Source organism: Nyctereutes procyonoides, unplaced genomic scaffold (genome assembly GCF_905146905.1).
Source record: "Nyctereutes procyonoides isolate TBG_1078 unplaced genomic scaffold, NYPRO_anot_genome, whole genome shotgun sequence".
NCBI lineage: Eukaryota > Metazoa > Chordata > Mammalia > Carnivora > Canidae > Nyctereutes > Nyctereutes procyonoides.
Genome location: NW_026575146.1, coordinates 9023151 through 9045292, shown reverse-complemented (window position 1 = coordinate 9045292; position 22142 = coordinate 9023151). Strand labels below are relative to the sequence as shown.

The 22142-nt window shown below is 40.4% G+C and overlaps 1 protein-coding gene across 1 annotated transcript in view; it reads left to right on the top strand.

The window, feature by feature from the left end:
• Positions 1-2314: 2314 nt before the first annotated feature.
• LOC129499786 (nesprin-1-like) overlaps positions 2315-22142 on the top strand; it is a 185813-nt gene continuing 165985 nt past the window's right edge. The window contains exons 1-2 of the mRNA XM_055309655.1: positions 2315-2382; positions 10658-10964. Coding sequence (XP_055165630.1) covers positions 10898-10964 — 67 coding nt within the window. The 5' untranslated portion in view covers positions 2315-2382; positions 10658-10897. The remainder of the gene's footprint in view (positions 2383-10657; positions 10965-22142) is intronic.

Below are 22142 nucleotides of genomic sequence, written 5' to 3'. Positions count from 1 at the left end.
TATGTCCCATATATCTCATCCATTAAATTCCCTTTGAATCCATCCACTGTTTCCACCACCATCTATTATGAATGCTATGATCTTCCTAAGGGATACCAGAGCAGCTTTCTAAATGATCCACTTGTACCCATTTTCATCCCATGCCTTATCTGTTCTCATATTATAGCCATACGGAACATTTCAAAACATGAGTTTGATCATGTACCACCTAGTGAAAATACTTTAATGGCTTCATGTGAAGGCTCATCAATTCAGGCTGCCCTTTCAGGCCTGCCCAGTCTGTCCTTCATTCCTTCTGAGCCTCATGGGGCCCTTTGTTTGCAAAGTTCTATCCTTTCCCTTGCTGTCTCTTCTACAGTGACAGTGGACCTCCTCACTTCCTCCAATGCACTATGCCCTTTTCTTCCATAGTCCTTTGCCCATACTCTTCCCTCTGACTGGAGTGCTCTTCCACGCTGCACTCTACCCCTCTTTCACCTAGTTAATGCCAGTCTTCCTGCAGATCACTTCCTAGCAGTCTTTCTGATCATTAAACTGAATTAATTTAATTAATTAAATAAATTCACCACAGGCTCTTATAACACATGCCGTTTCTTGGAGGTTTGGGTTTTATAATTATTTGTGTGCTTCTCTGATGAATGGCTCTATTCCTAATCATATGGTAAGCTCTGTGAAGGCAGGAGCTAGGGCAGGTTTTGCTTACCCTATAACCACAGTACTTAGGGCAACATTTGGCATAGGGTGGGTGTTGAAGTATCAGTTGTTGAATAATTGGGGCTGTAACAAACCTCCCCCAGAGGAGGGGGTATGAAAAAGACAAGCATTTTCCCGAAGTCTATAATGTGCTTAGCCCTTGTGCAGAGGATGGAGATGAGTTGAGAATGGAAAGTCAGCTCATCAGGGAACCAGAGCCAGCCACGGCCCCAGTTTTGAGCCTAGGAGGACAGCGGCTAGGTCTCATCAAGGAGCTTCACTTGGTGGGAGCAATGCTTCAGTCTCAGAATTTACAAGTAAGGCAACTAACACACAGAGCTTTTGAGTTTGTAGAATAGACCTTCTTATCCTGTCTTGGAAAGCCTTCAGTGTAAATTGGCTCTATAAAGATGGAAACCAAGAGGGAGAGCAGAGGCTGATCCTTTTCCTTTGAGCGGCAGGCCTGGAAGCTTGGAACCCATTTTCATGACCACACAGAAAGAGAGCACTATCTGAAATGACTGCACTCTAGGGCTCTGCAGGTTATCTCCACAGGGAGCTCTGGGAGTCCATAAAGGGTATCATCCTGAGACAGAAGCAGGGTATACATGGAAAGCAATTCCCCCAAATTGTGCCCTCTCCAGGCCCAACTTCCTGGTGTAACAAATTCTGCCATTAGAGATTCATTCTTTGGTCTCTAAAAAACATAAGCCCAATAAAAAGGGCACATCAGATTGGTTTATCAGATTCCTTTCAGATATTGCTGTTTTGAGGGGATCTGGAAGAAAAAAGAATTTTAAGAAAATGCACAGCTAAATCATGTAGTGTTGGCAGCAAGTGAGGGAAAGACAGGAAGCAAAGAGAAACGTCATCAACTTTATAAGACCACCCTTCCATTTAGCAAATCTAGAGAATAGAAAACTCTTTTTGTCAGATTAAAAATATGAGGTGTAATTATTATTTTTAAGATTCTTGCAACCTAGTCCCATTATTTTGGTTGCCATAATCCTGTTGGACTTGGGCTTCATTGCTGGTGAAGGGAGACTGTGTTTGACTTTGCTTAGAGACCATAAAAGCACAACAAAATAGATTCTCCTGAACGCTACTAGGCAACACCAGGAACTCCTCAACACCATGGTCGTGATAAATGACAAATGGCTCTGCAATGTGCAGCATGCATATAGGGAGTCTGAAGAAAGTGACTGGTGGTTCTTCTGAATCATTTTAATGAATAACCAGGAATAAATAGAATTAAGATGTCAAGCGCCTTCTCAGAAAATCTAAGCTTTATAAACAACAGCAAAAGCCTATAATCTGACCAATCTCCCTAAAATTGTTCAATACGGATCTGAGAGCCAAAAGGTCAGCTGTTAGGATCTTTTTGAAAGTTGATTTAAAAGGAGTCTGCTAAATGTCCTCCCTGAACTGCATCACTTCCTTCCTGGGACCATCAGTGAACCACCCCAGCCTTTCGAGACACATTCTGCTTAGAAAGGTCAACCCGGCAGCGGGAACCCCAAGCAAAAGTTAGCGGCTAGTGCAGCGCATCTCCTTCCCGGGGCTCTCGACCGTGTCTTCTCCTCGTCTCTCCCCCCGGAGGTGGACCCGGTGGAAAGGTTCGCCGAGAGGGTGGGTCACGGCTCGGGTTTGCAGCCGCGGAGAGAGCCATAGGCCGTGCATCTGCAGGAGGTAGGGGAAGCCTGCGAGGGAGCCTCCAGGCCCCCGCCCCAGCTCTTCCAGGACCTGCTCTCCTGAGCCGGGCGCGGGCTCCGGACGCAGGGCGCGGGGCTCCGGGCCGGGGAGGGGTGTGGCGGCAGGGGTAGTGCCCGCATCCTGCCCGGGGGCTGAACCCGGCGGGCCGACCTTCCCCTCGGAAAGGAGCTTTAGTGCGGGGGGGCGGGGGAGAGTGGGGGGGGAGGCCTAAAACCCCAGGGTGCCTCGGAGGGGAGGACCCGATTGCAGAGGGAGGGCAGAGTCGCCGAGCGGCTGGGCGCAGGAGAGAGCGGGTGCGCGAGCGGCCCCGGGGGAGCGCGGCTGCGGATCTGCCGCGGGCAGGGAGCCGGCCGGCGTGCTGCACTTCGTAACCAGGGCGGCCCGGCTCCCCGCAGCCCTGCACCGCGCCCGCGCTCCCTCCCGGAGCCCGCGGCCGGCCGTGAGCTCGAGTAGCTGCCGGGAACCTGGACGAGCCCGGGAGAGTGAAGGTAAAAGGGAGAGAGAGAGAGAGAGAGAGAGAGAGAGAGAGAGAGAGAGAGATGGAAGGAAGGAGTGAGGGGGGGGGGAGAGAATACGAATGTGGGTGCAAGCTGAGCAAATTGCAGCAAATTGTAAGCAAGTTTGTACTTGCATACTGGGGTTGTGCGTGCTTAATGGGAGGGAGAGGGCGGTGATGGTGTTGGTGGTGTGTGTACGTGTATGATACTCAGGGATGAGGAGATAAGGAGGTGGGGAGCGTCCTCCCTACATCTCGTACGTAGATATCCCTATTAATATCCCCCTCTCGGATTGTCATTTCCGCTTGTGGCACTTCTCTTGGGCTCCAGTGATGCAGAAGCAAAAGGCAAGCCACCCTCTTGTTGTGATGGTCGGTACTGTTGCTACTATCAGATGGGAGATGCGGGGCGTTGGACAAAATCTAGGAGCCTCCCTTCCTCCACTCTCGACTATTTTAGGAAGGGCTTGGGGGGAGGGGTGCGGGGGAGGGGAAATGAGTAGCACGGCCCAGGGCTTGGAGACCGTGCGGAGGCCAGGGCTTCAGACTGCTCGAGCTGTCACCGTGCAGTGGCTTCCAGGCGGTGCCTACGCTAGAGGGCAAGATAACTTTCATCTCCTCTCTGGAAAGACACATTGCGGACGGAGATATTACCTTGCTGCTGGAGGAGTTCTGTGAAATGGTGGTTCACAGGGCGGCAGGTGCATGGCACAGGGCAGGAAAATAGTGCAAAATAAAGCAGCTCTCAGCCTAAGGCAAAGAAAGCCCATCCGGGAAACGGGGTTGGGTGTGCTGCGGGGGGGTGACAGAGCGTGGAGGCTGCAAGTTCAGGCCCAGCCTAGGGGGAAGCATCAGCTGTGAAACCAGCGTTAGCATCCTGGGATGTTCATTTCTGAGCTTTTCAGTGTGAGGTGGAGAACCTGCATGTATCTGACCTTTTGTGAACGTTAAGAAAGTTCTAAGTGAATTATTGTTCTCTCCTTCAGTGTCTGTATTTTTGTCTTCATCTGAGAGCCCCTTTCCTAGAGGAAACATTTGTATACAAAAGCCAGACTTGTGCAACAGACTGTGTAGTAATTTTCACTTAAACAACAGTTATTAATATGACCCACATCTGTATAAAATGCTGATTGAATCATTAGTCATGAAGGTGGTTCTTTCAGAGGCTTGCTGTTTCCCATGATGAAAAAGATAAATCATAGGGATAAAAAGTACCTATTATTGCCAGAACAGTGTAATAAAACACATGGCTATTTTTTTCCTGTGTTTTTGAGTCTGTTCCTTACTTGTGGCAAATTTAGAACAAAATGTACCAGATCAATGCTAACTTAATATGTTTCATGCTGAAGATAAAACCACATCTTTAGACAAACTCAGATAGTGATATTGCTGGCCTTTGAAACTATTTGCTCAGCTATCACAGTATAGACTCATTTTTATCTCTCTTAACTAATGATTTTTCCCAAGCTGGTTTGTTTCTCTTCTCATTGTCCCCATACAAAAATTCTTGTCACTTGATTCCTTCCTGCAAGGGAGCAGGGTTTGGGAAAAGGTAGTTTACCATTCAGAATCTTGCAAGAATGCCTTGCATTAAATGCGCAGGATGCCACACTAGGACCCACTCTCTGAGAAGTGTGCCACACACACAGCTTCTTGGAAATGAAAGGAGGCATAACTGAACAGGATGTAAGAAGCCCATGGCAGGGCGAGGTTGGTGGCGTTTTCTCAGCTCTAGACACTGCAGCCACACCCCATGATAGGCAATGGGGCCCAAGATTCCCCTGTGAAGGAATTTACATTTCTCCTCCTCTTATATGTGTTGTATGTGTCCCTCCTTGTGATCCAATCTAGCCAGATCTAGTTATTTGGCAAGGGGTGTGATATATACTCTAACAAAAAGAGGAGGAAGGTAACAGATATCGTTGGGCCTGATTTATACTCCAAGTTAAACCAAAAAAAAAACTGAATCATGACACTTCCTATCTGTCATGCTGGTCAGCTCTGTATTTTGTCGTTTGCTTATTTGTTTACATTTTTGTTCTTCCAGAAAAAGGACCGGTTCCTATTTGTTACCCTGTTCATAATTGTGAATAATTCACAGTACTATTCACCGATAGCCCATATACATACATAAGTTATATATTTATATTAACTCCAGATGTCCCTCTCCTTCTCTACTGCTCAGCCTTCTTCATGATTATTAATTAACACCATCGCTAAAGGATGAATACAGAAAAACAATAATTAAATTTAAAATTAGACACTCATGTGACTCACTCCCGCAAAGGACTTAGAGAGAACGGGATGGGGATGTAGTTATTAGCTTTTTTATTTTTGTTTAGTAGCGAATTTTAATAGGGGTCCTATTCTTCTACATATGTAGACATCTATTTTAGTAACATTTATGCTTCCTACTCTACTGTGTATCTGTTTGCGTTTTATGGTACATCGTTTTCAGTTAGAAATGAACCACATCATCTCTAGTGGTCACAGGGTTTGCAATTTTCTGCTGTAGTTTCCCAATACCTACAATTGTAGTTGTATTGGTTTATGATGTGTTCTTAGAGCCCAGCAGTGCTCTTCCTAATGTTTTCTGCATTTCTTTTTAGGACCACAAACAAGAAACTGCTTTAGCAGCCAGTTGTCCATTCTGCTTAGAGACTGGAGAAGTCGGGTTTTGATGATTCACTCCTGTGCTTCTCACAGGGGCTGCTAAGAAGAGTATGTTGTTCAGATAGGAAAATCCTACATAGCAGACAGTATACATTCCCCCTGCATTCTGCACAATAAATGCAGCAGATGGTTATTGATTGGGTATTCAGTTTGCTCTCACAGTTCCCTGGACTCCTCTGTGACAAAACTCACCCTACTTTGTTGTGGTATTATTGATAACATCTCTCTCTCTCTCTCTCTGGATACATAAGCTTTAAGAAGGGCTTATCTGTCTTGTTCACAGCTATTTACTCAGTACTAATGTCCTTTACGAATAGTTTCTCAATATATTTTTGATGTATGAAGTAAGCATGGGCTCTTGATTCTCTGCTAGGCGTGGTAGATGTACTTAGCTGCAGTGCGATCTTCGTTCCTTCTCCTGGAAGGATTTGGAGATTGTGCTGGAACTGCTCATTGGTAGAGTAGACATCTATCGGTGTCTAGCTGATTCTCCTTTCCATCCCAGTACTGGACCCCTCCCAACCACCACCACTGCCCACAATCTCTTGCACCTATTAAAACTTTTTTCAATTTCCCTGGGAGTAGTGAGCTCGTGGATGGTGCTGGGCCTTCCTCTGACATTCTGGCTTTATAGGTCAGGCCCACAGCAAGAGCACTGATAGGTAATCCGTCAGTTCTTGGAAAGAATTTCAAGTTCTCGTGACCTTGTACCAGTCGTTATTTCACCTGTCACTTATGCTGCCATTGGTTTTGGACCTGATGAGCATGCTGGAGAGAGCCTCTCCATTCTGGGTCCATTTCTCCTATTGCAGGTGGAGGAACTGAGGCTGGGGGAAGGGACGTGGAAACCAGTTATTTGCTGGAACTCTGCTACATGCCAAACAATCTGCTAAGCATATTACATCATGATCTTTTTAAATTTAACTTATGCAGGATAAAATTAAACCTAATTTAGCATAAAACATCTTCACTTTACAGATTAAGAAACAAGTGTTTAGAAAAGTTAACTTTTATTAAGGTCATATGGACAAAACTAAGACTTTGCTCTAGATCTTTCTTAGTCCATAGTGTGTGCATGTCCCGGTACACACTCCCTGTGATTGGCCATTGAGGAATGGTCCATACACAGAACCAGCTCAAACTCACCCAGCTAGTTGGAACAAAGCTAAGCCCAGAACTCCTACCTTCTAATCCCCAGTCTTCTTTTATATTTTTAAATTAAATTTTCAGATCATATGTCCCATCAAGTGAAAGTATCAGTAAAAAACAAGAATGTCATAATTTCACGAAGGAGGAAATATGTGTGTATACATGGATGATGAAAGCAAAATATTTTATCTTATGTCTGAAAAAGGAAGGATATTGCATTAACTTCTTTTGCAGTGAGGTGGGAGGGGTTTTCTGGGGGTTCTCTCATCAAGGGAAAGTACTATGAAGTTGACGCTAAAACAAATATATGTATTGAGGGCCTAGGATGTTCCCAGGGATGTACTTGGCATTGATGGGTGGGATGTCAAAACAAAATGAGTTACAGACTATGCCCACAGAATGTTCACAGTCTACTTAGAGTGTAAGGTTAACCATGATGATGAACGTAAGAAAAATCATATTTATAATAGTATGGATTGTTAGTGCTGAGTCTGTACTGGAGTGTTTAGGGATGGCTTCAAGCAGAGTGTGAGTCCTGGGCCAGGTATTTAGGGACACTTTGAATCTGCTCAGTTGACAGTGCCCCACACAGGGGTGAAGTTGTTCGGCAAGGACATAAGTGTATGAGGCGAAAAGTATTAGAAGTAAAACCTGCATAGCCCTTCTGGCTGCTAAGCTCAATTGGTAGTACATGGCCCACAACATCTCAAGTCAGAATCATGAGAGTCATCCAAGAGACTCTGACAATCCCACCAACTACTTCCTGTCTCCCCTCCCTGATTTTTCAGATTTCTACCCTCTACTCATTGTCCTATTTCAGTCTATCATCTCCTGTCTTGACTTCTGAGATACTTTCCTAACTGATCTTTCTGGATCTTTCAGTCTTGTCTCCTTTAAATACACCCTTAAGAACTGTATCTAGAGGGCAGTCCGGGTGGCTCAGCGGTTTAGTGCCACCTTCAGCCCAGGGCCTGGTCCTGGAGACCCAGGATTGAGTCCCACGTCAGGCTCCATGTATGGCGATTGCTTCTCCCTCTGCCTGTGTCTCTGCCCGCCCCCCCCTCTGTGTGTGTGTGTCTCTCATGAATAAATAAATAAAATCTTAAAAAAAAAGAAAGAACTGTATTTAGAATAATCTAAATTATACTTGGGCACTTAGAGTTTAAATTCCTGCAGAGGTTTCCTGTTGCCTCCCAGAGAATCAGGACCAAGCTTGTAAGCATAGCACACAGGGCCCTCAATCATTTGATGCTACCTCCTTCTCCAGCCTCAGCTCCAGAGTGTCACCTGGTAGAGTCCTTCACAATCTAACTCTTGGTACCCCCACATAAAGTCATGTTGTTTCTTGTGTCCATGACTTTGCTTGAACTATTCACTCCGTCTGAACTGTGTCTTTCATATTTTTCTCCTCACTAGACCTGACTCATTTACCAAGACTCAGTTCAGGGGTAGGCTCCCTCCCAGGACACTGAGAATTTTCTGATTAGGTTAACAACTTTTTATTTGCATTTTCCATCTCTATATTTGCACTTGCCTGTGGTATTGTTATACTGGTTGTTTTTCTATGTTGTATCTCCCACTATATTCTAAACTCCTCAAAAAATAGAATCTATGTCATATTCATCTTGGTACCCCCAGCATTGAACTCTGACATTCAGAATGCTTTTGTTATACTGTAGAAGTAAGACTGGATACATAACCTGACTTTGGACATAAGTAGAGAAATTCTGAGTGTAATGTGGCCATCATAAGATGTATATATCTCTTATGTATATATCAAATATATCTCAAATACACACACACACACATACGAGAGAGAAGGAGAGAGAGTTCAAAATTAATCTATTGTGTAACATGAATGTGAACTAGAAGAAGGTAGAAACATGGTGATCTGTAATGCAGTAATTGAGAGAAATCCTTTTTTATTCCATAATTCTTGATTGATGATAGAAGACATATCTTCTATGAATGCCAGTGCTGGGCAGGGGCTGGCTTGGGATAGCTGAATTAAAATGAATTTCTTCCCTCATCTCTATGTATGTAGTTAGCTAGCTAGCTAGAGTTCAGAAAGTTATATTCTTGCATTTGGAAAACTTAACTTTCTAACAGTTTAGAGGAGCCAGTTGTAAGATTTTAGGCACTTTCCTTTGTTTATTAGTCTCCAAATTATGGTAGCTTTTGAATGTAGGCAAGTGGAATGTTTTCCCTCAAGAGATGAAGGCTGCTAATGGGTACACAATTCCAGCAGGGCTTAAGGCCTTAATGCATGATAGGCTAGCCGTAAGTAATTATTTCTCCTCAGAGGTCCATTGGAAACCTACGCACTGAGAGGTACCTCTCTAGCCCAGAAGCTGCCTAGTATCCTTCTAAATATCTTTTCAAGTAGCCGCGAGAAGTCCGCTTGTGCCTTCTTACCAATTAAGGCTGTTGACTGCACTACTTCACCCTAACCTGTTAAGTGACTAGTACATCCTTTCTTGCTCCACTATACTTTTCTGATGCCTTTTCACACAGGGCAGCAGCCTATGCAATGTTTTGCATCTTTTTCCAGATAGTATTCTAAAACAGGTAGTATGGCTTTGCATTCATGCATTCTAACCAGATACCATGTATACTAGTATTAATAATGCCTTTTTAAAGTCAATTGTAATTTGTAATTAGACTTTATTATATAACCAATGTCTCATAAAATATACTGCTTCTATGACCATACATTCAGGTCATGATATAGTTTTTGATAACATCATAGACTCTTTTTGGTTTCTTTTTTTCCTTCCAGCAGATGGACCATCCCACATGTATGTGTTTTCTTTACAGGTTTGCTTTTGCCATCCTCCCCTGCCCCCATCCCATCTTTTTTCTTCACCTTCATCTTAATAAGTGGGAATTGTATAAAGTGTCATCTTGCATGGGGTGCCTTAGTGTGGCCCCTTGGTTGAGCTTCTCTTTCTGGGTGCACGTTCACCCTCTTCTCCTTTCTTCATTATTTATCCTCTCATAGCAAAATCTTCTCTTCAACTAACCTTAGGGTAAGGAAATCCTTGTTCAAAGTAGATGTATCAATATCAAGCTTTCATCAACTACTCTTCTATCTCTTTTTCTCCTTGCCCAGTCCAGAATAATGACTTGAACTTGCCCAAAATGGAGAATTCAGGAAGGGGTTAGAAGGGAAATGGCCCCTCTGCTCAGGCCACCCCTACCCTAGCTTTATAACCGACTTTGGAGTCTTTATGGGAAGGAAAGAAGCTATATCATATCCATTTTGACTTCTAAATTCAGAATATTTGAAACTCACATTTTTAGAATGAAATACTTTGATATTTTTAGTGTTTTAATTCAGCAAATTGTTATTAGGAGTTAAGATTTTTTAAAGTTATTTTCTTTTTTTAAAATTTTAATTCCAGGGTAGTTAACATACAGTGTTACATTGGTTTCAGGTATACAGTTTGGTGATTCAACAATTCTATGCATTACTCAATGCTTATCTAGAAGCTAAGATTTAATATCATTCCTAGAAAGTGTACAGATGAAACAGCAAAATGTATGTACAAAGCAGGTGGAAATAGCATCGATAAGAGAACTGGGAATATTGAGAAATAGGACTTAATGTTTTGGCTTCACAGTACATTCACTTTCATAGATGAATGAAGAGAGATTATAGCTTAAAAAGAAAACACAGAATAAGCAAATATTTCTTTTTTAGCAACCCACTTTATTATATATCTCTCATGTATGCATTTATCTTGTCAGATATAAGGATTCTTAACATTTGCCTAATACTTTAAAAGTGTTTCACTTGATAATGAATCATCTATCGAACTGAATAAAAAGTGTTTTCTTTTTAGCATGAGGGTATATTATATATATATGTATTAATGCTGTAAATTTAATTAATATATATATTAATGCTGTATATTTTAATTTGTTTTTCAGGTTCCTGAGTTCATTTAAGAGAACAGTCTTAAAATAAAAGAAGAAAAAGAAAAAGGGATTCAATCTTCAATCTTTGGAAGCACTGCCCCTCACTCGCTCTCTCTCTGTCCCAAGTTCCTTGGGATTCGTGTATGACTCAAAAGATCTAGAGAAGCTCCAGGATGTTTTCTTGAGTGGTGTACTGCTACACTGCCCTAGGTGAAGAGTCTCTGGTGTTGGTTTCATGCTACAGGAAGCACCATGGCAGCTTCCAGGACGACCTCACGGTCTCCTCGGGACATTGCTAATGTGATGCAGAGGCTGCAAGGTAAGAGGCAGAAATGTAAGGGTTTGGTCTTTATTTTTAACTATGCTTTTAAGTTCAAATGCCAGCTTAACTCAGGGTCTTTTCAATATGCTTGCACTTCCTTTTAGTTTTATGAGTCTATAGCAAGGAATCACAGTGATCTCTTTTCCTAGCATTCCCAGATGAGTCCATGCTATTTTAAGATGCCATCTTTTTCATGTAGAAAAAAGACAAAGATCTCTGTTTGGTTTGTGTCTGCATTCATGTGACCTTGATGGTTATTCAGTGTCCAGTTGGGAATCCAGTTATCAAGCTGCCTTTCAATCACCAAGGACTATACAACGCAGTGACAGTGTGCAAGGTTATCATGATGATGGTGACAAAGAACTGTATGCTATGGTCAAATAAGCCAACCAGGGGTTTACTTATCCCAACTAGAAAGCCCTTATATATCTAGAAAGTCTTTAAGCAAAATGAGGCAATGAGAACCAGGGAGTTTTTGACATGATAAGATTAATGGTAAGTGACGGCGTGTGGACTAGAACCACATTCTCCATCACTGTTCTTTCTCTAACAATAAACTGTGTTTTAGAAGAGAATTAGCAGTGAACTGTTATGGCAGCTTAAAAATTAATTTTATACTGACTGAATTATGCAATTAATAAAGTAATTATGAATTAAGCATGCATTTAAACATGTATATTCCTTAAGCCATAAAAATAATCATCTATAAGAATATGAAAATATTACTTCTTTGTCACTGTTCTAATGCCACATCCTCCAGCTTCAAATGTGTACTTTTAGGTATAAAAATCTCTAAATTTAATTGGGTTTTTCTCTGGTCTTTGTCAAGAGAGATTAAAAGTAATGTTATACTTGGCTTTCTGTTTTTCTATTCTCTCCAGCAGGTGATCATTGTGGTTTGGCACTACAGCCATCTTATTAATCTCTCACAATTCCGCCTTCCTTGCTTACAATGCATTCGATGTGCATAGCAGTAATTTCCAGTGAAGCACTCTTGACTTTCAAATACAGATGAGAATATGGATATTCATGGCCTATAGCATGCTCTCAGCTCTAGAAAGGTAGAGTTTCTCCCTCTAACCAGGGATCACCAGTTTCACTGAAGCTCCTGTAATCACATGGTTCCCTCTCATGCTGAGTGTCTTGGGCTGATTTTTGAGGCTTCAGTGCAAATGTTTCTGGTTGAATTCTCACTGTCATGCCAGAAAGAGCCTGGTTAGATAAAAGGACAGATCCTTGCTGAGTATGTGGGCATAGACCTCCTCCCTGGCCAAAAAAACCCTCTGATTGAGAGTATACCCAATGCCAAGGATATCCAACTTAAGTTGTACATCTTTATTAGGGTGGATGGAATACTGAGATGGAGTTCCATTTTTCTGTCCATGTCTGTCTTTGCTGTTTTCTAGGCACAAATTCCTGAGCCATTTTGTGTCTCGGTGACCTCATTTATGAAGTAATGAGAAGGAAAGTAGCAGGTGCCTTACAAAAGTGTAGGGGAAGATAATTAGGTTATAAAGCAGATATTCCTTTGAGTCTATGAAATGTGAAAGTTCTTCGGGTGAGATACATACACATATTGAAAATAAAGTGAAATTATACAGGGTAAATTTGAAAAAAAATTCAGAATCAGACTATGATCCTACAAACAGTTTACTCTTTATTCTTATTTTGGCTTGAAGGAACCTTTTCCAATGCGATAGTAGTTGGGGTAAGAGGGAAGGGGAAGAGGACTGATGCCTCAGTGTTTTATTATTTTCTGTAGTGTATAGATCAGTGGTTTTTCTAGAGAGGTGTGTGGAGTGGGGTAAAGCACTGGAGCCCCCACTCCCCTCCTACACGTGGCCTATGACAGTGGATGTCCTATGTAACATCTGTGCATTTTCGGACCCCTGGCTTATAAAATGTGGACAGTTCTCACTCTGTATAATTTCAAAGCTCAGTGAGATGATGACAAAAGGTGCTTTAAAAGTCATAAACACAGTCATCTGGTGAGCTGTTCAAAAAGTCATGGAAAAAAGTGGATGAAGAGACAGGTTTGATAATTTGTTGCAAATTTTTCTAGTTATGCAAATTTGAGGAGGAGTGTTGATGGTTTTATATATCATGTGGTACCTAAAACTAGTAATTTTATTACATAATAAAGTGACTATACTCACTGTATTAATTACTTTCCCCTTTCTAGTAAAAGAAAGAATTATAACATGTCATAAGGATATCTGACAAATTTAGAACAGTAAATCCTACCATTCGAAAGAAGACAAAATTTCTAAGTGCTAGATATTTATCATTAGTTTTTGACATCAATTCTGCTATATGTATGTGTGTTGTGTGTGTTATTAATGGCAACAAATGTAAGGTCTGTACTGCCACAAGATGCAATGAATCTAGCCTACAGCAGTGGAAACAGAACACAAGGGTCAGAAGTGAAGGTGATCTAGTGGATATATCTGTTAACATATTGATCAGCGGGGTTACTTGTGCTGATTCAGCTGGCTAGGTCTGTGTCTCCCCTGCATCTCACAGCTCACTGTGCATCCTCCTGATGCTTTGAGACCAAGCAAGAGTCAAAGTCCCTGGACAGAGGAGACTTGTTTTTTTGTCGAGGATATTTAGTGATTCTTCTTGCCTGATGGAACCTCCAAACCAGTAATCATGGTGCTAATAAATGGAGGACTGGCATTATTGCCCAGATAATTATGACAAATGAGGAAATATATTTGAGGAAAAAATAAATCTGTTAACTTAAATAGAACCAGAGCTGCTATTTTCAAAGTTCAGATCCATAAGAACATTCTTCTAGAATCCTCTTTTCTTTGTTTAGATAGATAAGCCAAGCAACTAATGTTTCTCCCCCCTCTTGGATTTTATTGTCATATCAGATCTGTGTATAACTAATAAAAATCATGTAGCTTTGAATAATGGCCACTTGGCTTTGCTCTTTTGCTTATTTAGTTTATAACCATAATTGTTGACTGTTTTTCTGCTTTTAATTTTTATTTCTAGTGCTAGGAAATTGAAGCACACACAGATTGCTACGTAATTTAGCTGCTACTGTAGCAGTTCAATATTTCACCTTTGCCAATATTTGTGCTTGTTTGAGCATAATGTTTTAGGCTGGGATGCTGAATTATGGATGAGCCAGCAGACTGCAATGCAGAGTTTCATTTGCTCTTAAGAATAATGAATGTTTCTGTAACTTTCATCAAGTTACATATGACCTTAAAAGCAAATACAAGACAATAGAGTAATACAGGAGTATTAAAAATTTAAATTCACATAATTAGTATATACGTTTTCCGTTCTTTAAAGGCTAAGGGAACCCATTCCATGGGTGGCTTGCAGAGTGACTTTAGTTTTTAGTCACATATAAAAAAAAGAGATGTCTGAACTCCTAATGTTATAAAATTTTGAAGATACTGACAATATCTTTGTCAATTTCATCATGCTTCTGCATGATGTCTGCTTAAAAAAGATTTGTTGAATGGCTTTTATAGAATACTTTTTTTTTTCATCTGAAGATGATATATCAAAGTATAAGGATTTTTTAATTAGCATATCAGTATTTGTTATTCTAAGACAGGGCAGCATCCATATAATCTTATAGAGTGAGTGGTAAATGCCAGAGAAGATTCAAAACGTGCAAACTAAAGTGTCCTATAGAGATCACTCTGGTAAAAAAGGAGGATTATTGACTGCAAGGTGAAACTTTTATTTTTAAACCTGTGAATAAATTCAAAGACAAAGAAATGAGAAAAGGGATAAATATGTATTCCTGGAGATATATCTATAAGGTTTGCTAACTGCTCAGTAAAATATAATTGTGGTTTCCCTCTAAAATTGCTTTTATGACCAACTTTTTTTTTAAAGGTTTTATTTATTTATTCATGAGAGACACAGAGAGAAAGGCACAGACACAGGCAGAGGGAGAAAGTAGGCTCCATGCAGGGTCTCCAGGATCATGCCCTGGGCTGAAGGTGGTGCTAAACCGCTGAGCCACCCGGCTGCCCTATGACCAAATTTAAACTCTTGTTTAAATGTAATATTTCCTATAAATCCATTGTACTATACAAGAAAACCTTAGGCTAACAAAAAAGTTAACTGAAAAGTAGAATCAACAATAGTAAATAAATAATGAAATAATTTTTTGTTTTTTGTTTGTTTTTAGTTTAAATTCAAGTTAGTTAACACATAGTGTAGTATTGATTTCAGGAGTGGAGTTTAATGACTCATCACTTGTATACAAAACTCAGTGCTCATCCCAACAAGTGCCTTCCTTAAAGCCCATCACCCAAATAGTGCATCATCCTCCCACCCTCTTTTCTTCCAACAATCCTCAGTTTGTTCTCTATAGTTAAGAGTTTCTTATGGTTTGTCTCCCTCTCTGTTTTTTATCTTATTTTATTTTTCTTTGCCTTCCAATAGGTTTGGGTTATCTGTTTTGTTCCTTAAATTCCACATGCGAGTGAAATCATATGATACTTGTCTTTCTCTGGCTGACTTATCTCACTTAGCGTAATACCCTCTAGTTCCATCCAAATTGTTGCAAATGGTAAGATTTCATTCTTTTTTGATGACTGAGTAATATTCCTCTGTGTGTGTGTGTTTGTGTGTGTGTGTGTATATGACATCTTCTTTATCCATTCATCAGTTGATGGACATTTGACCTCTTTCCATAGTTTGGCTATAGCTGATAGTACTGCTATAAACATTGGTGCATGTGTCCCTTCAAATCAGCATTTTTGTATCCTTTGGATAAATATCTAGTAGTGCAATTGCTGGGTTGTAGAGTAGCTCTATTTTTAATGTTTGAGGAAAATCTATACTGTTTGCCAGAGTAGTTGCATCAGTTTGCATTCTCACCAACAGTGTAAGAAGGTTCCCCTTTCTCCGCATCCTTGCCAACATGTGTTATTTCCTGAGCTGTTAATTAGCCATTCTGTCTGGTGTGAGGTGGTATCTCATGGTTTTGATTTTGTATTTCCCTAATGATGAGTGATGCTGAGCATATTTTCATGTGTCTCTGTTCATGTCTTCTGCCCATTTCTTAACTGGATTATTTATTTTTGGGTATTGATTTTGATGAGTTCTTTATAGATTCTGGATACTAGCACTTATTGATATGTCATTTGCAAATATCTTCTTCCATTCCATAGATTGCCTTTTAATTTTGTTGATTATTTCCTTCACTTGGCAGAAGCTTTTTATCTTGAAGAGGTCCCAATAGTTCATTTTTGCTTTGTTTCCCTTGCCTCTGGAGACATGTCTAGCAAGAGATCCTGAAGTCATAGAGGTTGCTGCCTGTGTTCTGCTCTAGGATTTTAAAGGTTTCCTGTCTTACATTTTGGTCTTTCATCCATTTTGAATTTATTTATTTTTTTATGGTGTAAGACAGTGGGCCAGTTTCATTCTTCTGCATGTCACTGTCCAGTTTTCCCAACACTATTTGTTGAAGAGACTGTCTTTTTTCCGTTGGATATTCTTTATTGGTTTGTCAAAGATTAGTTGGCCATAGAGTTGAGAGGTCCATTTCTGTGTTCTCTATTCTGTTCCATTGATCTATGTGTCTGTTTTTGTGCTAGTACCATACTGTCTTGATGATTACAGCTTTGTAATACAGCTTGAAGTCTGGGATTGTAATACCTCCTGCTTTGTTTTTCTTTTTCAGCACTACTTTGGCTATTCAGGGTCTTTTCTGGTTCTACACAAATTTTAGGATTGTTTGTTCTAGTTCTGTGAAAAATACTGGTGTTATTTTGATTGGGATTGCATTGAATGTGTAGATTGCTTTGGGCAGTATAGACATTTTAATAATATTTGTTCTTCCAATCCATGAGCATGGAATATTTTTCCATTTCTTTGTGTCTTTTTCAGTTTCTTTCAGCAATGTTCTATAGTATTCAGCGTACACATCTTTTACCTCTTTGGTTAGGTTTATTCCTCGGTATCTTATGGTTTTTAGTGCAATTGTAAATGGGATAGATTCCTTGATGTGTCTTTCTGCTGCTTCATTTTTAGTGTATAGAAAAGCAACAGATTTCCTTATGTTGATTGTATATCTTGCAACTTTGCTGAATTTGTATATGAATTCTAGCAATTTTTTGGTGGAGTCTTTTGGGTTTTCTTCATAGAGTGTCATGCTGTCTGTGATTAGTGAAAGTTTGACTTCTTCCTTGCTGATTTGGATGTCTTTTATTTCTTTTTGTTGTCTGATTGCTGAGGTTATGACTTCCAGTACTATGTTGAACAACAGTGGTGAAAGTGGACATTCCTGTCATGGTCCTGACCTTAAAGGAAAAGCTCTCAGTTTTTCTCCATTGAGAATGATATTCCTTGTCGGCTTTTCATATATGGCTTTTATGATATGGAGGTATGTTCCCTCTATCCTTGATTTCTTGAGGGGTTTTACCAAAGAGCATCCTGTATTTTGTCAAATGTTTTTTCTGCATTTATTGAGAGGATCATATGGTTTTTATCCTTTCTTTTATTATTGTGGTGTATCACGTTGATGATTTTCAGGTATTGAACCACCCCTGCTGCCCAGAAATAAATCCCACTTGATTGTGGTGAATAATCCTTTTAATGTACTGTTGGATTCAATTAGATAGCTGGTATTTTGTTGAGAATTTTTTGCATCCATGTTGATCAAGGATATTAGCCTATAATTCTCCTTTTCAGTGGGGTCTTTGGTTTTGGAGTCACAGTAATTTGGCCTCATAGAATGAGTTTGGAAGTTTTCCTTCCATTTTTATTTTTTGGAAGAGCTTCAGAAGAATAGGTATTCATTCTCCTTTAAATGTTTGGTAAAATTTCCCTGGGAAGCCATCCAGCCCTGGACTCCTGTTAGTTGGGAGATTTTTGATTACTGATTAAATTTCTTTGCTGATTATGAATGCTCAAATTTTCTATATCTTCCTATTTCAGTTTTGGTAGTTTATATATTTTGAAGAATTTATGCATTTCTTCCAGGTTGTCCAATTTGTTGCCATATAATTGCTCATAATATCCTCTTATAACCATTTGTATTTCTGTAGTGTCAATTGTGATCTCTTCTCTTTCATTCATGACTTAATCTGTTTGGGTCCTATTTTTTTGGGGGGGGTCTTATTTTCTTTTTGATAAGTCTGGCTAGGATTTTATCAGTTTTGTTAATTCTTTCAAAGAACCAGTTTCAGGGCATCTGGGTGGCCCAGTCGATTAAGCATCTGCCTTCGGCTCAGGTCGTGATGTCAGAGATCTGGGATGGAGCCCTATGTCAGGCTCCCTGCTCAGCAGAAAACCTGCTTCTCCTTCTCTTCCCTTCTGCGCTTTCTGCCACTGTCTCTGTTTTTCTCTCTCAAATAGATGAATAAAATCTTTAAAAAAACAACGACAAAGAACCAGTTTCTAGTTTTGTTTATCTGTTCTACTGTTTTTTTTTTATTTCTACCATTTATGTCTGCTCTAATCTTATTTCCCTTCTTTTGCTGGTTTTAGGCTTTGTTTACTGTTCTTTTCCCAGGTCCTTTTGATGTAAAATTAGATTGTGTATTTGAGACTTTTCTTCTTCTTGAGGACAGCCTGTATTGCTATATACTTCCCTTAGGACCACTTTTGCTGTGTCCCAAAGGTTTTGGACTATGGTTTTTTCATTTTTCATTTGCTTCCATGTATTTTTTTTAATTTTATCTTTAATTTCCTGGTTAAGCTATTCATTCTTTAGTAGAATGTTCTCTCTTTTTTAAGATTTTATTTATTTATTTGACAGAGAGAGAAGGAGAGCACAAGTGGGGAGAGGGGGAGAATGAGAGGGAGAAGCAGGCTCCTTGCCAAGCAGGGAGCCCAATATGGGGCTCGATTCAAGGACCCTAGGATCATGAGCTGTGCCAAAGGCAGACTCTTAATTGACTGAGCCACCCAGGTGCCCCTTTAGTAGGATATTCTTTAACCTCCATGTATTTGTGGTCTTTCCAAATTTTTTCTTGTGATTGACCTCAAGTTTCATTGCACTGTGGTCTGAAAACATGCATGGTATGGTCTCAATCTTGTTGTATTTGTTGAGTCCTGATTTGTGACCCAGTATGTGAAGTATACATGGAATGCTCCATGTGCACTTGAAAAGAATGTGTATGTGCTTTACTATGTTTATCTGGTCCAGGGAATCATTCAAAGCCACTGTTTCCTTTTAAATCAAGGACTGTAATAAAAGATGAAGATGGATATTATATCAAAATAAAGAGGTCTAACCAACAGAAGGTCTAATAATTGTAAATTGTTATGCACCCAGCTTGGGAGCAGCCAAATATTTAAGTCAATTAATAACAAACTTAAAGAAACTCATTGATAATAATACAATAATAGAAGGGGACTTTAACAACCCCATTCACAGCAATGGAAAGATCATATAAGCAGATAACTCTTTTTCTCTCCTTCTATTCTGAATGACAGCCTTGCTGGATATAGTATTCTTGACTGCATATTTTTCCATTTCATCAGGTTGAATATATCATGCCACTCTCTTCTGGTCTGCCAAGTTTCTGTGACCGATCTGCTGTCAACCTGATGTGTCAGGCTTCTACTTTAAGGGCCTTTTGTCACCAGCTGCTTTCAGAATTCTTTATTTATCTTTGTATTTTTCAGATTTCATTATGATATGTCATGGTGTTGACCTGTTTTTGTTGATTTTGAGGGGAGCTCTCTGTGCCTCTGGGACTTGAATGCCTGTTTCCTTCCCCAGATTAGGGGAGTTCTCAGCTATAATTTGTTCAAATAAACTTTCTGTCCCCTTCCCCCACTCTCCTTTTTCTGGGACTCCTATAATAGAAATATTATTGCACTTTGTGGAATCACTGAGTTCCCTAAGTTGATATCTTTTATCTGATAATTTTCTTCCCCTCTTCTTTCAAGCTCCATTATTTTCCATAGTTTTATCTTCTATATCACCTGTTCATTCTTCTGCTTCTTCTATCCTTATTGTGATTACAACCAGTCAGTTTTACATCTCACTTAAAACATTTTTTTTTAACTTTGGCTTGACTAGTTTTTAGGTCCTTTATCTCTATAGCCAGGGTTTCTCTGGTGTCTTCTATGCTTTTTTCAAGACCAGCTAGTATTTTTATAACTGTTATCCTAAATTCTTGGGATACCTGGGTGGCACAGTGGTTTAGCGCCTGCCTTTGGCCCTGGGCACGATCCTGGAGACCCGGGATCGAGTCACACGTCGGGGTCCCGGTGCATGGAGCCTGCTTCTCCCTCTGCCTGTGTCTCTGCCTCTCTCTCTGTGTGTGTGTGTGTGTGTGTGTGTGTGTGTGACTATCATAAATAAATTAAAAAAAAAATAAAAAAAAGAAAATTTAAATTCTTGGTCAAGTATATTGCTTATATCTGTTTTGAGCAAATGCCAGGCTGTGATTTCTTCTTGATCTTTCTTTTGGGGAGAATTCCATCATGTCATTTATGTCTAGGTTTCTGTCTTTTGTATGTTATGAAAGCTTGTTATGTTTCCTGCTCCTGAGAGTAATACTATATTAAGAAGGGGTCATACACTGTCCAGGGCACTTCAGGAACTTCAGGAAGTATTTCTGGTGTGTGCTGTGTGCACTCTGCTGTGGTGTTTTGACTGTTCTTTCCCAGAGGTCCATCCTTTGCAGAGTTCCTCCTTAATTGCCGTGGAGAGTGTTTGGACCTTTAACTAGTGTTCTTTGATTTGTTTGTTAAAGTAAGCCTGAAAATCAAAAAAGGCCTGATCAAGAAAAGAAAAGGAAAAGAAACAAAAAAGCAACGAACAGACAAATGAAAAACTAGAAGCTTGATTCCGAAGAAAAAGAAAGAAGGAAAAAGGAAAAAAGAAAAGAAAAAGCACAATTCAAAAAACAAAAAAGGAAACAAACAAGTGAGCCAAAAACTGTAAGCCTAATTCCAAAGAAAAAAAGAAATAAAATTAAATTAAAAATAAAAAAGGCCTTTTCCTATTTCCCCCAGAACTGAAGCTGATGGTTTGTAACACTCTATGATCAGTGTACTTGTTACACATAGGAGCCTGGAGTTGGTCTTCTGAGGGAGAGGCCCACTACACTGTCTCACAGTCAGACCTCCCTTAGTAAAGATGCCCCTGTAGGGTGCAGGATAGTGGGGTGTGGTGTAAGCAACTCCAGCCTACACTGGAGGTTCTGTGCTTCTCTCTGATGTTCAACTGTGCTGGCTGTCTGGCAGGGAGTGGGGGAGGATGGTGTCACCCTGCACTTTCATCCCAGGGGAGGGAAACTCAAGGCTACTGCTGTTCAGAAAGCTATCACAGAAAAGCGAACAATCTCCCCTCCTGCCCTGGCTTTCATCAGATCCCTGCCCTCAACTTGTCTGTACTCAAGCCATTGGCACACCTGATACCATAATTCTCCTATGTTTTATCTCTGGCCATCAGCTGGGATTCAAAACACCAAACCTTAAAGAACTCAGCAAGGCACAGACCTGCTTCCCTCCCCCATTGGACAGCCTCAATTCACTGTGCCTGGCACCTTTCTGCCCCAGAAAAGCAGTTGCATGGCTAGGCAGGTGCCTGGAGTCTATGATGAAACAGTGAAAAGCTTCGACCAAGTTATCTGCCCTCTTTCCCCTTCTGTTGAATGGCTACTCAATGGCACCAGGTGAGCCTTTTGTCCTTAGAGAGGCAATATACCCTCTTCCAAATGTACTCCAGGAAGGGATGCATTCTTTCCCAGTGCAACTCAGGGTATCCCCACACTCTGGTAACTTACTTGAACCCTACACACTGCTTCCTCTCCTCTACCCCCTACCAACTTTCTCCACAAGAAAGGCTCCCTCCCCACTGTGGCATTGTGGCTTTTCTCTCCCCCATTTCACATTTCTGAACCTCATATCTGCCATGTTCCTTCCCTCCAATTGTGCAGATAATTTCTTAATCCTCAAATTGATTTCTTCATTGTTCAAAGTTATTTGATGTTGACCTAGTTCTGTTTGAGGGACGAGGCAAGCTCAGGATCCCCCTACTACTAAGTCATCTTAACCCCTCCCTTTTAGTTTAACATGAAATAAGTATCAGGGAAGGAAAGGTTTGCCAGTCATGATGATTCTGGATTTTTGTTTGTTTGTTTGTTTGTTTGTTTGTTTGTTTTAGAGTGCCTTGAGAGATTCAGTTCTAAATTTTATTACTCTGACTTAATGACTCTTCTTATTAAACCT